This window comes from Nematostella vectensis, chromosome 1, assembly GCF_932526225.1.
Source record: "Nematostella vectensis chromosome 1, jaNemVect1.1, whole genome shotgun sequence".
Taxonomy (NCBI): Eukaryota; Metazoa; Cnidaria; class Anthozoa; order Actiniaria; family Edwardsiidae; genus Nematostella; species Nematostella vectensis.
Genome location: NC_064034.1, coordinates 5,080,694 through 5,096,414, shown reverse-complemented (window position 1 = coordinate 5,096,414; position 15,721 = coordinate 5,080,694). Strand labels below are relative to the sequence as shown.

The 15,721-nt window shown below is 42.3% G+C and overlaps 1 protein-coding gene across 1 annotated transcript in view; it reads right to left on the bottom strand.

Annotated features, from left to right (window-relative positions):
* The window catches only part of LOC5503590 (helicase ARIP4), a 50,504-nt gene that overhangs the window by 2,674 nt on the left and 32,109 nt on the right, over window positions 1-15,721 (bottom strand). Inside the window, exon 18 of the mRNA XM_048734655.1 lies at window positions 741-816. Within this exon, the coding sequence (XP_048590612.1) occupies window positions 741-816 (76 nt within the window). The remainder of the gene's footprint in view (window positions 1-740; window positions 817-15,721) is intronic.

The following is a 15,721-nucleotide window of genomic DNA, read 5'->3' as shown; positions in this document are numbered from 1 at the left end:
GCCAAAGGAGCTAAGAATAGCGATAGTCTTATTTTAGATGAGGTGTGAAGGAAAATGTTATTTAATATGAAATACCGAACATCCCTTACAAGGAATACACAATACAATACTCGAATAACGAAATTCTTATCTTAAGTTGGCCTGCGTCTATTTAAAAGGACTCCCCCCCCAACCTAACAAAATACATATGAAATATGAAATACATTTTCAAAGCGCTCCCGACGATTATTATTTGCGCAATTCTAATTTATTCAAATGCCAATTTAAGAAGTACTGTAGATTCTGAGTTAATTGTAATGCTAGGTTATATCCATACAGATTGCGGAATAACACCAATTTTAGAAATACTGTAGATTCTGATTTAACTGTAATAATAGGTTATATCCATACAGATTACGGAAGAATTAAGAATTAAAGAGACCAGAGAGATCGCGCAAAACATGATCGCATGGAAGCGCTTTGAAGGTGAATATTTTTTTGTTAAAACAGTCATTTTGAATAGACGCTGGCCATCTTCAACAGGTGCGAAGAAAAAAGGTTATCAAATAATGACATGCCTAATATCTTTCCATAAGAATATTTGAATAACGATTTTCGTATTTTATATATCTGTGAGGAGATGATGGTGAGGGCGTATATGAGTATCTCTATTAGTATTTGTACCAAATAACACAGGACTCAATGGAAATGACTGGGAAATAATTACTGGGATATTATGGCGAGTAACGCTTAACACTTGCCTCACTCCAGTCTGTGCTTGAGACGCTAAACAGTATCTTGCACCCTGGTGCGCCATTCGCTTTTCCATCTCATAGCCTGAAATACAAATTACGAATTACTGCATGCATTTAGAGTACCAACACCCCCAGCTACAGCCCCTCCCTAGTCCAAAACGAATAATCGGTCGACTGTGTCGCCCACACTTGCAGGAAAGAAATGATACTTCAAAAGCCATGCATGGTTTAAACTAAGCATCTAGTTCCCAGACTGAAGAACGCGAACAGCGCGTCTTTGCTGAGTAATTGGTAGAATGGATACCATAGCGCTGTCTTCGATCACTTCTTGCCCAACTCCTCAGATATGTACCTCAGTAACCCACGCGATTGATCTAGTGTTCTAAGGCTCGTAAACATTCGATCATCTAAGGCTATAATTGTTAGCACAATGGCTCCTCAAAAGTTAAAGTTTCACCGCAGGTTCCCATATGATATAGCAATATTTATTTCCAAGTACTTGTATATTCAATTGAATTTTTTTCAATTTGACCATATTCTTTTTTTATGCTGATAATCGCATGCTCGTAACTGATCGGAGGACTCACTCGGCCAAGGACCACTTATGGGGCTTCTTTAGTTTGTACTGCAGAGACAGCAGCTCCGAGCACGACCACTAGGTACCCCTCCCTGGATAAAAAAAACGTCTCGCAGGACGTGCACACATCGAGACATATGACGCCATAATATTGCGTCAATCACTCCATGCTGCTCGCGTGCGCGACGAAAACATTTTCTCGAACATAACATCCAAGTCCCAGCACGTGCTAAATTTTGCCATCTCCTCATGACGTCAGCGTGGGCCAAGGTAGAAACACCTGCAGTTTATACATTTTTCTACGTGTTGGCCGGATTTTTCATGCTAAACAGCGATTAAAATAACTAGTTCTTTCTACGCACGAGGTATTGTCAAGCGACGTCAATGATGCAGATAACTAGGTATTAACATCATTCAAATGACGTTACAAGGGTGGAATGACTTCCTTTTTATGTCCCATACCATTAAGCGAGGCTATTACGGGTTTTATTATTCCTTGAACTTTGTTATCCGTGGTTTGTTCGTTAGACGTTTAAATGACGCACATGTCTTGACACTTGAAACGCTGGTTAAACATTTTCTGTAACTGAACAAAAGTCCTTTTCTCAAACAAATAATCGAAAATTATTTTTGGCCTTAACATATGCCGCAGTTCTTGCACATGTTAAAAGGCATTTTTACATTCCGTGTGCTGGCGCTTATCGAATCATTTTCGAAGATGGAAAAAGAAAGAGAATTCCAATGGGAGTTCTTATATCCTGACTGGTTTCTAATAAGAACGACAAAAATGAGCGATGCTCCTCAAAGAGCTAGGTACTAGAGTACACGATGTACGAGAAAAGGATACATATTTGTTCCTTTTTTACTATTTAGATAAAAAATAAGTTGAAGAAACGTGACCAGTAACGTGGATATGATTCTAAGGAATATGCTGTGACTGGCATACATTACGTGACTGACATTGCGTGACATACCCAAAGGCCCACCTTACATAATTACACGGGTTGCATTACATACCCAAAGGCCCACCTTACTTCATTTCACGGGTTGTATTACATACCCAAAGGCCCACCTTACTTCATCTCACGGTACTGCATTACATACCCAAAGGCCCACCTTACTTCATTTCACGTGTTACATTACATACCCAAAGGCCCACCTTACTTCATTTCACGTGTTACATTACATACCCAAAGGCCCACCTTACTTCATTTCACGTGTTGCATTACGTACCCAAAGGCCCACCTTACTTCATTTCACGGGTTGTATTACATACCCAAAGGCCCACCTTACTTCATTTCACGGGTTGTATTACATACCCAAAGGCCCACATTACTTCATTTCACGGGTTGTATTACATATCCAAAGGCCCACCTTACTTCATTTCACGTGTTGCATTACATACCCAAAGGCCCACCTTACTTCATTTCACGTGTTGCATTACATACCCAAAGGCCCACCTTACTTCATTTCACGTGTTGCATTACATACCCAAAGGCCCACCTTACTTCATTTCACGTGTTGCATTACATACCCAAAGGCCCACCCTACTTTATTTCACGTGTTGCATTACATACCCAAAGGCCCACCTTACTTCATTTCACGTGTTGCATTACATACCCAAAGGCCCACCTTACTTCATTTCACGTGTTGCATTACATACCCAAAGGCCCACCTTACATAATTACACGGGTTGCATTACATACCCATCGGCCCACCTTACTTCATTACACGTGTTGCATTACATACCCAAAGGCCCACCTTACTTCATTTCAGGTGTTACATTACATACCCAAAGGCCCACCTTACTTCATTTCACGTGTTACATTACATACCCAAAGGCCCACCTTACTTCATTTCACGTGTTACATTACGTACCCAAAGGCCCACCTTACTTCATTTCACGTGTTGTATTACATACCCAAAGGCCCACCTTACTTCATTTCACGTGTTGCATTACATACCGAAAGGCCCACCTTACATAATTACACGGGTTGCATAACATACCCATCGGCCCACCTTACTTCATTACACGTGTTGCATTACATACCCAAAGGACCACCTTACTTCATTTCAGGTGTTACATTACATACCCAAAGGCCCACCTTACTTCATTTCACAAGTTACATTACGTACCCAAAGGCCCACCTTAATTCATTTCACGTGTTGTATTACATACCCAAAGGCCCATCTTACTTCATTTCACGTGTTGCATTACATAACCAAAGGCCCACCTTATTTCATTTCACGGGTTGTATTACGTACCCAAAGGCCCACCTTACTTCATTTAACAGTTTGCATTACATACCCAAAGGCCCACCTTACTTCATTTCACGTGTTGCATTACATACCTAAAGGCCCACCTTACTTCATTTCACGTGTTGCATTACATACCTAAAGGCCCACCTTACTTCATTTCACGTGTTGCATTACATACCCAAAGGCCGACCTTACTTCATTTCACGGGTTGTATTACATACCCAAAGGCCCACCTTACTTCATTTCACGTGTGGCATTACATACCCAAAGGCAAACCTTATTTCATTTCACGGGTTGTATTACATACCCAAAGGCCCACCTTACTTCATTTCACGGGTTGTATTACATACCCAAAGGCCCACCTTACTTCATTTCACGTGTTGCATTACATATTTAAAGGCCCACCTTACTTCATTTCACGTGTTGTATTACATACCTAAAGGCCCACCTTACTTCATTTCACGTGTTGCATTACATACCCAAAGGCCCACCTTACTTCATTTCACGGGTTGTATTATATATCCAAAGGCCCACCTTACTTCATTTCACGTGTGGCATTACATACCCAAAGGCCCACCTTACTTCATTTCACGTGTTACATTACATACCCAAAGGCCCACCTTACTTCATTTCACGTGTTGCATTACGTACCCAAAGGCCCACCTTACTTCATTTCACGGGTTGTATTACATACCCAAAGGCCCACCTTACTTCATTTCACGGGTTGTATTACATACCCAAAGGCCCACATTACTTCATTTCACGGGTTGTATTACATATCCAAAGGCCCACCTTACTTCATTTCACGTGTTGCATTACATACCCAAAGGCCCACCTTACTTCATTTCACGTGTTGCATTACATACCCAAAGGCCCACCTTACTTCATTTCACGTGTTGCATTACATACCCAAAGGCCCACCTTACTTCATTTCACGTGTTGCATTACATACCCAAAGGCCCACCCTACTTTATTTCACGTGTTGCATTACATACCCAAAGGCCCACCTTACTTCATTTCACGTGTTGCATTACATACCCAAAGGCCCACCTTACTTCATTTCACGTGTTGCATTACATACCCAAAGGCCCACCTTACATAATTACACGGGTTGCATTACATACCCATCGGCCCACCTTACTTCATTACACGTGTTGCATTACATACCCAAAGGCCCACCTTACTTCATTTCAGGTGTTACATTACATACCCAAAGGCCCACCTTACTTCATTTCACGTGTTACATTACATACCCAAAGGCCCACCTTACTTCATTTCACGTGTTACATTACGTACCCAAAGGCCCACCTTACTTCATTTCACGTGTTGTATTACATACCCAAAGGCCCACCTTACTTCATTTCACGTGTTGCATTACATACCGAAAGGCCCACCTTACATAATTACACGGGTTGCATAACATACCCATCGGCCCACCTTACTTCATTACACGTGTTGCATTACATACCCAAAGGACCACCTTACTTCATTTCAGGTGTTACATTACATACCCAAAGGCCCACCTTACTTCATTTCACAAGTTACATTACGTACCCAAAGGCCCACCTTAATTCATTTCACGTGTTGTATTACATACCCAAAGGCCCATCTTACTTCATTTCACGTGTTGCATTACATAACCAAAGGCCCACCTTACTTCATTTCACGGGTTGTATTATATATCCAAAGGCCCACCTTACTTCATTTAACAGTTTGCATTACATACCCAAAGGCCCACCTTACTTCATTTCACGTGTTGCATTACATACCTAAAGGCCCACCTTACTTCATTTCACGTGTTGCATTACATACCTAAAGGCCCACCTTACTTCATTTCACGTGTTGCATTACATACCCAAAGGCCCACCTTACTTCATTTCACGGGTTGTATTACATACCCAAAGGCCCACCTTACTTCATTTCACGTGTGGCATTACATACCCAAAGGCAAACCTTATTTCATTTCACGGGTTGTATTACATACCCAAAGGCCCACCTTACTTCATTTCACGGGTTGTATTACATACCCAAAGGCCCACCTTACTTCATTTCACGTGTTGCATTACATATTTAAAGGCCCACCTTACTTCATTTCACGTGTTGTATTACATACCTAAAGGCCCACCTTACTTCATTTCACGTGTTGCATTACATACCCAAAGGCCCACCTTACTTCATTTCACGGGTTGTATTATATATCCAAAGGCCCACCTTACTTCATTTCACGTGTGGCATTACATACCCAAAGGCCCACCTTACTTCATTTCACGGGTTGTATTACATACCCAAAGGCCCACCTTACTTCATTTCACGGGTTGTATTACATACCCAAAGGCCCATCTTACTTCATTTCACGTGTTGCATTACATACCCAAAGGCCCACCTTACTTTATTTCACGTGTTGCATTACATACCCAAAGGCCCACCTTACTTTATTTCACGTGTTGCATTACGTACCCAAAGGCCCACCTTACTTCATTTCACGTGTGGCATCACATACCCAAAGGCCCACCTTACTTCATTTCACGTGTTGCATTACATACCCAAAGGCCCACCTTACTTCATTTCACGGGTTGTATTACATATCCAAAGGCCCACCTTACTTCATTTTACGTGTTGCATTACATACCCAAAGGCCCACCTTACTTCATTTCACGTGTTGCATTACATACCCAAAGGCCCACCTTACTTCATTTCACGTGTTGCATTACATACCCAAAGGCCCACCCTACTTTATTTCACGTGTTGCATTACATACCCAAAGGCCCACCTTACTTTATTTCACGTGTTGCATTACATACCCAAAGGCCCACCTTACTTCATTTCACGTGTTGCATTACATACCGAAAGGCCCACCTTACATAATTACACGGGTTGCATTACATACCCATAGGCCCACCTTACTTCATTACACGTGTTGCATTACATACCCAAAGGCCCACCTTACTTCATTTCAGGTGTTACATTACATACCCAAAGGCCCACCTTACTTCATTTCACGTGTTACATTACATACCCAAAGGCCCACCTTACTTCATTTCACGTGTTACATTACGTACCCAAAGGCCCACCTTACTTCATTTCACGTGTTGCATTACATACCCAAAGGCCCACCTTACTTCATTTCACGGTTTGCATTACATACCCAAAGGCCCACCTTACTTCATTTCACGGTGTTGCATTACATACCCAAAGCCCCACCTTACTTCATTTCACGTGTTGCATTACATAACCAAAGGCCCACCTTACTCCATTTCACGTGTTGTATTACATTCTCAAAGGCCCACCTTACTTCATTTTACGGGTTGTATTACATACCCAAATGCCCACCTTACTTCATTTCACGTGTTGCATTACATACCCAAAGGCCCACCTTACTTCATTTCACGTGTTGAATTAAATACCCAAATGCCCACCTTACTTCATTTCACGGGTTGTATTACATACCAAAATGCCCATCTTACTTCATTTCACGTGTTGCATTACATACCTAAAGCCCCACCTTACTTTATTTCACGTGTTGCATTACATACCTAAAGGCCCACCTTACTTCATTTCACGTGTTGCATTACATACCCAAAGGCCCACCTTACTTCATTTCACGGGTTGTATTACATACCCAAAGGCCCACCTTACTTCATTTCACGTGTGGCATTACATACCCAAAGGCAAACCTTATTTCATTTCACGGGTTGTATTACATACCCAAAGGCCCACCTTACTTCATTTCACGGGTTGTATTACATACCCAAAGGCCCACCTTACTTCATTTCACGTGTTGCATTACATATTTAAAGGCCCACCTTACTTCATTTCACGTGTTGCATTACATACCTAAAGGCCCACCTTACTTCATTTCACGGGTTGTATTACATACCCAAAGGCCCACCTTACTTCATTTCACGGGTTGTATTACATACCCAAAGGCCCACCTTACTTCATTTCACGTGTTGCATTACATACCTAAAGGCCCACCTTACTTCATTTCACGTGTTGCATTACATACCCAAAGGCCGACCTTACTTCATTTCACGGGTTGTATTACATACCCAAAGGCCCACCTTACTTCATTTCACGTGTGGCATTACATACCCAAAGGCAAACCTTATTTCATTTCACGGGTTGTATTACATACCCAAAGGCCCACCTTACTTCATTTCACGGGTTGTATTACATACCCAAAGGCCCACCTTACTTCATTTCACGTGTTGCATTACATATTTAAAGGCCCACCTTACTTCATTTCACGTGTTGTATTACATACCTAAAGGCCCACCTTACTTCATTTCACGTGTTGCATTACATACCCAAAGGCCCACCTTACTTCATTTCACGGGTTGTATTATATATCCAAAGGCCCACCTTACTTCATTTCACGTGTGGCATTACATACCCAAAGGCCCACCTTACTTCATTTCACGGGTTGTATTACATACCCAAAGGCCCACCTTACTTCATTTCACGGGTTGTATTACATACCCAAAGGCCCATCTTACTTCATTTCACGTGTTGCATTACATACCCAAAGGCCCACCTTACTTTATTTCACGTGTTGCATTACATACCCAAAGGCCCACCTTACTTTATTTCACGTGTTGCATTACGTACCCAAAGGCCCACCTTACTTCATTTCACGTGTGGCATCACATACCCAAAGGCCCACCTTACTTCATTTCACGTGTTGCATTACATACCCAAAGGCCCACCTTACTTCATTTCACGGGTTGTATTACATATCCAAAGGCCCACCTTACTTCATTTTACGTGTTGCATTACATACCCAAAGGCCCACCTTACTTCATTTCACGTGTTGCATTACATACCCAAAGGCCCACCTTACTTCATTTCACGTGTTGCATTACATACCCAAAGGCCCACCCTACTTTATTTCACGTGTTGCATTACATACCCAAAGGCCCACCTTACTTTATTTCACGTGTTGCATTACATACCCAAAGGCCCACCTTACTTCATTTCACGTGTTGCATTACATACCGAAAGGCCCACCTTACATAATTACACGGGTTGCATTACATACCCATAGGCCCACCTTACTTCATTACACGTGTTGCATTACATACCCAAAGGCCCACCTTACTTCATTTCAGGTGTTACATTACATACCCAAAGGCCCACCTTACTTCATTTCACGTGTTACATTACATACCCAAAGGCCCACCTTACTTCATTTCACGTGTTACATTACGTACCCAAAGGCCCACCTTACTTCATTTCACGTGTTGCATTACATACCCAAAGGCCCACCTTACTTCATTTCACGGTTTGCATTACATACCCAAAGGCCCACCTTACTTCATTTCACGGTGTTGCATTACATACCCAAAGCCCCACCTTACTTCATTTCACGTGTTGCATTACATAACCAAAGGCCCACCTTACTCCATTTCACGTGTTGTATTACATTCTCAAAGGCCCACCTTACTTCTTTTCACGTGTTGCATTACATACCCAAAGGCCCACCTTACTTCATTTTACGTGTTTCATTACATACCCAAATGCCCACCTTACTTCATTTCACGTGTTGCATTACATACCCAAAGGCCCACCTTACTTCATTTCACGTGTTCCATTACATACCCAAAGGCCCACCTTACTTCATTTCACGAGTTGCATTACATACCCAAATGCCCACCTTACTTCATTTCACGGGTTGTATTACATATCCAAAGGCCCACCTTACTTCATTTCACGTGTTGCATTACATACCCAAAGGCCCACCTTACTTCATTTTACGGGCTGCATTACATACCCAAAGGCCCACCTTACTTCATTTTACGGGTTGTATTACATACCCAAATGCCCACCTTACTTCATTTCACGTGTTGCATTACATACCCAAAGGCCCACCTTACTTCATTTCACGTGTTGAATTACATACCCAAATGCCCACCTTACTTCATTTCACGGGTTGTATTACATACCAAAATGCCCACCTTACTTCATTTCACGTGTTGCATTACATACCTAAAGCCCCACCTTACTTTATTTCACGTGTTGCATTACATACCTAAAGGCCCACCTTACTTCATTTCACGTGTTGCATTACATACCCAAAGGCCCACCTTACTTCATTTCACGGGTTGTATTACATACCCAAAGGCCCACCTTACTTCATTTCACGTGTGGCATTACATACCCAAAGGCAAACCTTATTTCATTTCACGGGTTGTATTACATACCCAAAGGCCCACCTTACTTCATTTCACGGGTTGTATTACATACCCAAAGGCCCACCTTACTTCATTTCACGTGTTGCATTACATATTTAAAGGCCCACCTTACTTCATTTCACGTGTTGCATTACATACCTAAAGGCCCACCTTACTTCATTTCACGGGTTGTATTACATACCCAAAGGCCCACCTTACTTCATTTCACGTGTTGCATTACGTAAACAAAGGCCCACCTTACTTCATTTCACGTGTTGTATTACATACCCAAAGGCCCACCTTACTTCATTTCACGGGTTGTATTACATACCCAAAGGCCCACCTTACTTCATTTCACGTGTTGCATTACATATTTAAAGGCCCACCTTACTTCATTTCACGTGTTGCATTACATACCCAAAGGCCCACCCTACTTTATTTCACGTGTTGCATTACATACCCAAAGGCCCACCTTACTTCATTTCACGTGTTGCATTACATACCCAAAGGCCCACCTTACTTCATTTCACGTGTTGCATTACATACCGAAAGGCCCACCTTACATAATTACACGGGTTGCATTACATACCCATCGGCCCACCTTACTTCATTACACGTGTTGCATTACATACCCAAAGGCCCACCTTACTTCATTTCAGGTGTTACATTACATACCCAAAGGCCCACCTTACTTCATTTCACGTGTTACATTACATACCCAAAGGCCCACCTTACTTCATTTCACGTGTTACATTACGTACCCAAAGGCCCACCTTACTTCATTTCACGTGTTGTATTACATACCCAAAAACCCACCTTACTTCATTTCACGTGTTGCATTACATACCGAAAGGCCCACCTTACATAATTACACGGGTTGCATAACATACCCATCGGCCCACCTTACTTCATTACACGTGTTGCATTACATACCCAAAGGACCACCTTACTTCATTTCAGGTGTTACATTACATACCCAAAGGCCCACCTTACTTCATTTCACGTGTTACATTACATACCCAAAGGCCCACCTTACTTCATTTCACAAGTTACATTACATACCCAAAGGCCCACCTTAATTCATTTCACGTGTTGTATTACATACCCAAAGGCCCACCTTACTTCATTTCACGTGTTGCATTACATAACCAAAGGCCCACCTTATTTCATTTCACGGGTTGTATTACGTACCCAAAGGCCCACCTTACTTCATTTAACAGTTTGCATTACATACCCAAAGGCCCACCTTACTTCATTTCACGTGTTGCATTACATACCTAAAGGCCCACCTTACTTCATTTCACGTGTTGCATTACATACCTAAAGGCCCACCTTACTTCATTTCACGTGTTGCATTACATACCCAAAGGCCCACCTTACTTCATTTCACGGGTTGTATTACATACCCAAAGGCCCACCTTACTTCATTTCACGTGTGGCATTACATACCCAAAGGCAAACCTTATTTCATTTCACGGGTTGTATTACATACCCAAAGGCCCACCTTACTTCATTTCACGGGTTGTATTACATACCCAAAGGCCCACCTTACTTCATTTCACGTGTTGCATTACATATTTAAAGGCCCACCTTACTTCATTTCACGTGTTGCATTACATACCTAAAGGCCCACCTTACTTCATTTCACGTGTTGCATTACATACCCAAAGGCCCACCTTACTTCATTTCACGGGTTGTATTATATATCCAAAGGCCCACCTTACTTCATTTCACGTGTGGCATTACATACCCAAAGGCCCACCTTACTTCATTTCACGGGTTGTATTACATACCCAAAGGCCCACCTTACTTCATTTCACGTGTTGCATTACATACCCAAAGGCCCACCTTACTTCATTTCACGGGTTGTATTACATACCCAAAGGCCCACCTTACTTCATTTCACGTGTGGCATTACATACCCAAAGGCAAACCTTATTTCATTTCACGGGTTGTATTACATACCCAAAGGCCCACCTTACTTCATTTCACGGGTTGTATTACATACCCAAAGGCCCACCTTACTTCATTTCACGTGTTGCATTACATATTTAAAGGCCCACCTTACTTCATTTCACGTGTTGTATTACATACCTAAAGGCCCACCTTACTTCATTTCACGTGTTGCATTACATACCCAAAGGCCCACCTTACTTCATTTCACGGGTTGTATTATATATCCAAAGGCCCACCTTACTTCATTTCACGTGTGGCATTACATACCCAAAGGCCCACCTTACTTCATTTCACGGGTTGTATTACATACCCAAAGGCCCACCTTACTTCATTTCACGGGTTGTATTACATACCCAAAGGCCCATCTTACTTCATTTCACGTGTTGCATTACATACCCAAAGGCCCACCTTACTTTATTTCACGTGTTGCATTACATACCCAAAGGCCCACCTTACTTTATTTCACGTGTTGCATTACGTACCCAAAGGCCCACCTTACTTCATTTCACGTGTGGCATCACATACCCAAAGGCCCACCTTACTTCATTTCACGTGTTGCATTACATACCCAAAGGCCCACCTTACTTCATTTCACGGGTTGTATTACATATCCAAAGGCCCACCTTACTTCATTTTACGTGTTGCATTACATACCCAAAGGCCCACCTTACTTCATTTCACGTGTTGCATTACATACCCAAAGGCCCACCTTACTTCATTTCACGTGTTGCATTACATACCCAAAGGCCCACCCTACTTTATTTCACGTGTTGCATTACATACCCAAAGGCCCACCTTACTTTATTTCACGTGTTGCATTACATACCCAAAGGCCCACCTTACTTCATTTCACGTGTTGCATTACATACCGAAAGGCCCACCTTACATAATTACACGGGTTGCATTACATACCCATAGGCCCACCTTACTTCATTACACGTGTTGCATTACATACCCAAAGGCCCACCTTACTTCATTTCAGGTGTTACATTACATACCCAAAGGCCCACCTTACTTCATTTCACGTGTTACATTACATACCCAAAGGCCCACCTTACTTCATTTCACGTGTTACATTACGTACCCAAAGGCCCACCTTACTTCATTTCACGTGTTGCATTACATACCCAAAGGCCCACCTTACTTCATTTCACGGTTTGCATTACATACCCAAAGGCCCACCTTACTTCATTTCACGGTGTTGCATTACATACCCAAAGCCCCACCTTACTTCATTTCACGTGTTGCATTACATAACCAAAGGCCCACCTTACTCCATTTCACGTGTTGTATTACATTCTCAAAGGCCCACCTTACTTCTTTTCACGTGTTGCATTACATACCCAAAGGCCCACCTTACTTCATTTTACGTGTTTCATTACATACCCAAATGCCCACCTTACTTCATTTCACGTGTTGCATTACATACCCAAAGGCCCACCTTACTTCATTTCACGTGTTGCATTACATACCCAAAGGCCCACCTTACTTCATTTCACGAGTTGCATTACATACCCAAATGCCCACCTTACTTCATTTCACGGGTTGTATTACATATCCAAAGGCCCACCTTACTTCATTTCACGTGTTGCATTACATACCCAAAGGCCCACCTTACTTCATTTTACGGGCTGCATTACATACCCAAAGGCCCACCTTACTTCATTTTACGGGTTGTATTACATACCCAAATGCCCACCTTACTTCATTTCACGTGTTGCATTACATACCCAAAGGCCCACCTTACTTCATTTCACGTGTTGAATTAAATACCCAAATGCCCACCTTACTTCATTTCACGGGTTGTATTACATACCAAAATGCCCATCTTACTTCATTTCACGTGTTGCATTACATACCTAAAGCCCCACCTTACTTTATTTCACGTGTTGCATTACATACCTAAAGGCCCACCTTACTTCATTTCACGTGTTGCATTACATACCCAAAGGCCCACCTTACTTCATTTCACGGGTTGTATTACATACCCAAAGGCCCACCTTACTTCATTTCACGTGTGGCATTACATACCCAAAGGCAAACCTTATTTCATTTCACGGGTTGTATTACATACCCAAAGGCCCACCTTACTTCATTTCACGGGTTGTATTACATACCCAAAGGCCCACCTTACTTCATTTCACGTGTTGCATTACATATTTAAAGGCCCACCTTACTTCATTTCACGTGTTGCATTACATACCTAAAGGCCCACCTTACTTCATTTCACGGGTTGTATTACATACCCAAAGGCCCACCTTACTTCATTTCACGGGTTGTATTACATACCCAAAGGCCCACCTTACTTCATTTCACGTGTTGCATTACATACCTAAAGGCCCACCTTACTTCATTTCACGTATTGCATTACATACCCAAAGGCCGACCTTACTTCATTTCACGGGTTGTATTACATACCCAAAGGCCCACCTTACTTCATTTCACGTGTGGCATTACATACCCAAAGGCAAACCTTATTTCATTTCACGGGTTGTATTACATACCCAAAGGCCCACCTTACTTCATTTCACGGGTTGTATTACATACCCAAAGGCCCACCTTACTTCATTTCACGTGTTGCATTACATATTTAAAGGCCCACCTTACTTCATTTCACGTGTTGTATTACATACCTAAAGGCCCACCTTACTTCATTTCACGTGTTGCATTACATACCCAAAGGCCCACCTTACTTCATTTCACGGGTTGTATTATATATCCAAAGGCCCACCTTACTTCATTTCACGTGTGGCATTACATACCCAAAGGCCCACCTTACTTCATTTCACGGGTTGTATTACATACCCAAAGGCCCACCTTACTTCATTTCACGGGTTGTATTACATACCCAAAGGCCCATCTTACTTCATTTCACGTGTTGCATTACATACCCAAAGGCCCACCTTACTTTATTTCACGTGTTGCATTACATACCCAAAGGCCCACCTTACTTTATTTCACGTGTTGCATTACGTACCCAAAGGCCCACCTTACTTCATTTCACGTGTGGCATCACATACCCAAAGGCCCACCTTACTTCATTTCACGTGTTGCATTACATACCCAAAGGCCCACCTTACTTCATTTCACGGGTTGTATTACATATCCAAAGGCCCACCTTACTTCATTTTACGTGTTGCATTACATACCCAAAGGCCCACCTTACTTCATTTCACGTGTTGCATTACATACCCAAAGGCCCACCTTACTTCATTTCACGTGTTGCATTACATACCCAAAGGCCCACCCTACTTTATTTCACGTGTTGCATTACATACCCAAAGGCCCACCTTACTTTATTTCACGTGTTGCATTACATACCCAAAGGCCCACCTTACTTCATTTCACGTGTTGCATTACATACCGAAAGGCCCACCTTACATAATTACACGGGTTGCATTACATACCCATAGGCCCACCTTACTTCATTACACGTGTTGCATTACATACCCAAAGGCCCACCTTACTTCATTTCAGGTGTTACATTACATACCCAAAGGCCCACCTTACTTCATTTCACGTGTTACATTACATACCCAAAGGCCCACCTTACTTCATTTCACGTGTTACATTACGTACCCAAAGGCCCACCTTACTTCATTTCACGTGTTGCATTACATACCCAAAGGCCCACCTTACTTCATTTCACGGTTTGCATTACATACCCAAAGGCCCACCTTACTTCATTTCACGGTGTTGCATTACATACCCAAAGCCCCACCTTACTTCATTTCACGTGTTGCATTACATAACCAAAGGCCCACCTTACTCCATTTCACGTGTTGTATTACATTCTCAAAGGCCCACCTTACTTCTTTTCACGTGTTGCATTACATACCCAAAGGCCCACCTTACTTCATTTTACGTGTTTCATTACATACCCAAATGCCCACCTTACTTCATTTCACGTGTTGCATTACATACCCAAAGGCCCACCTTACTTCATTTCACGTGTTCCATTACATACCCAAAGGCCCACCTTACTTCATTTCACGAGTTGCATTACATACCCAAATGCCCACCTT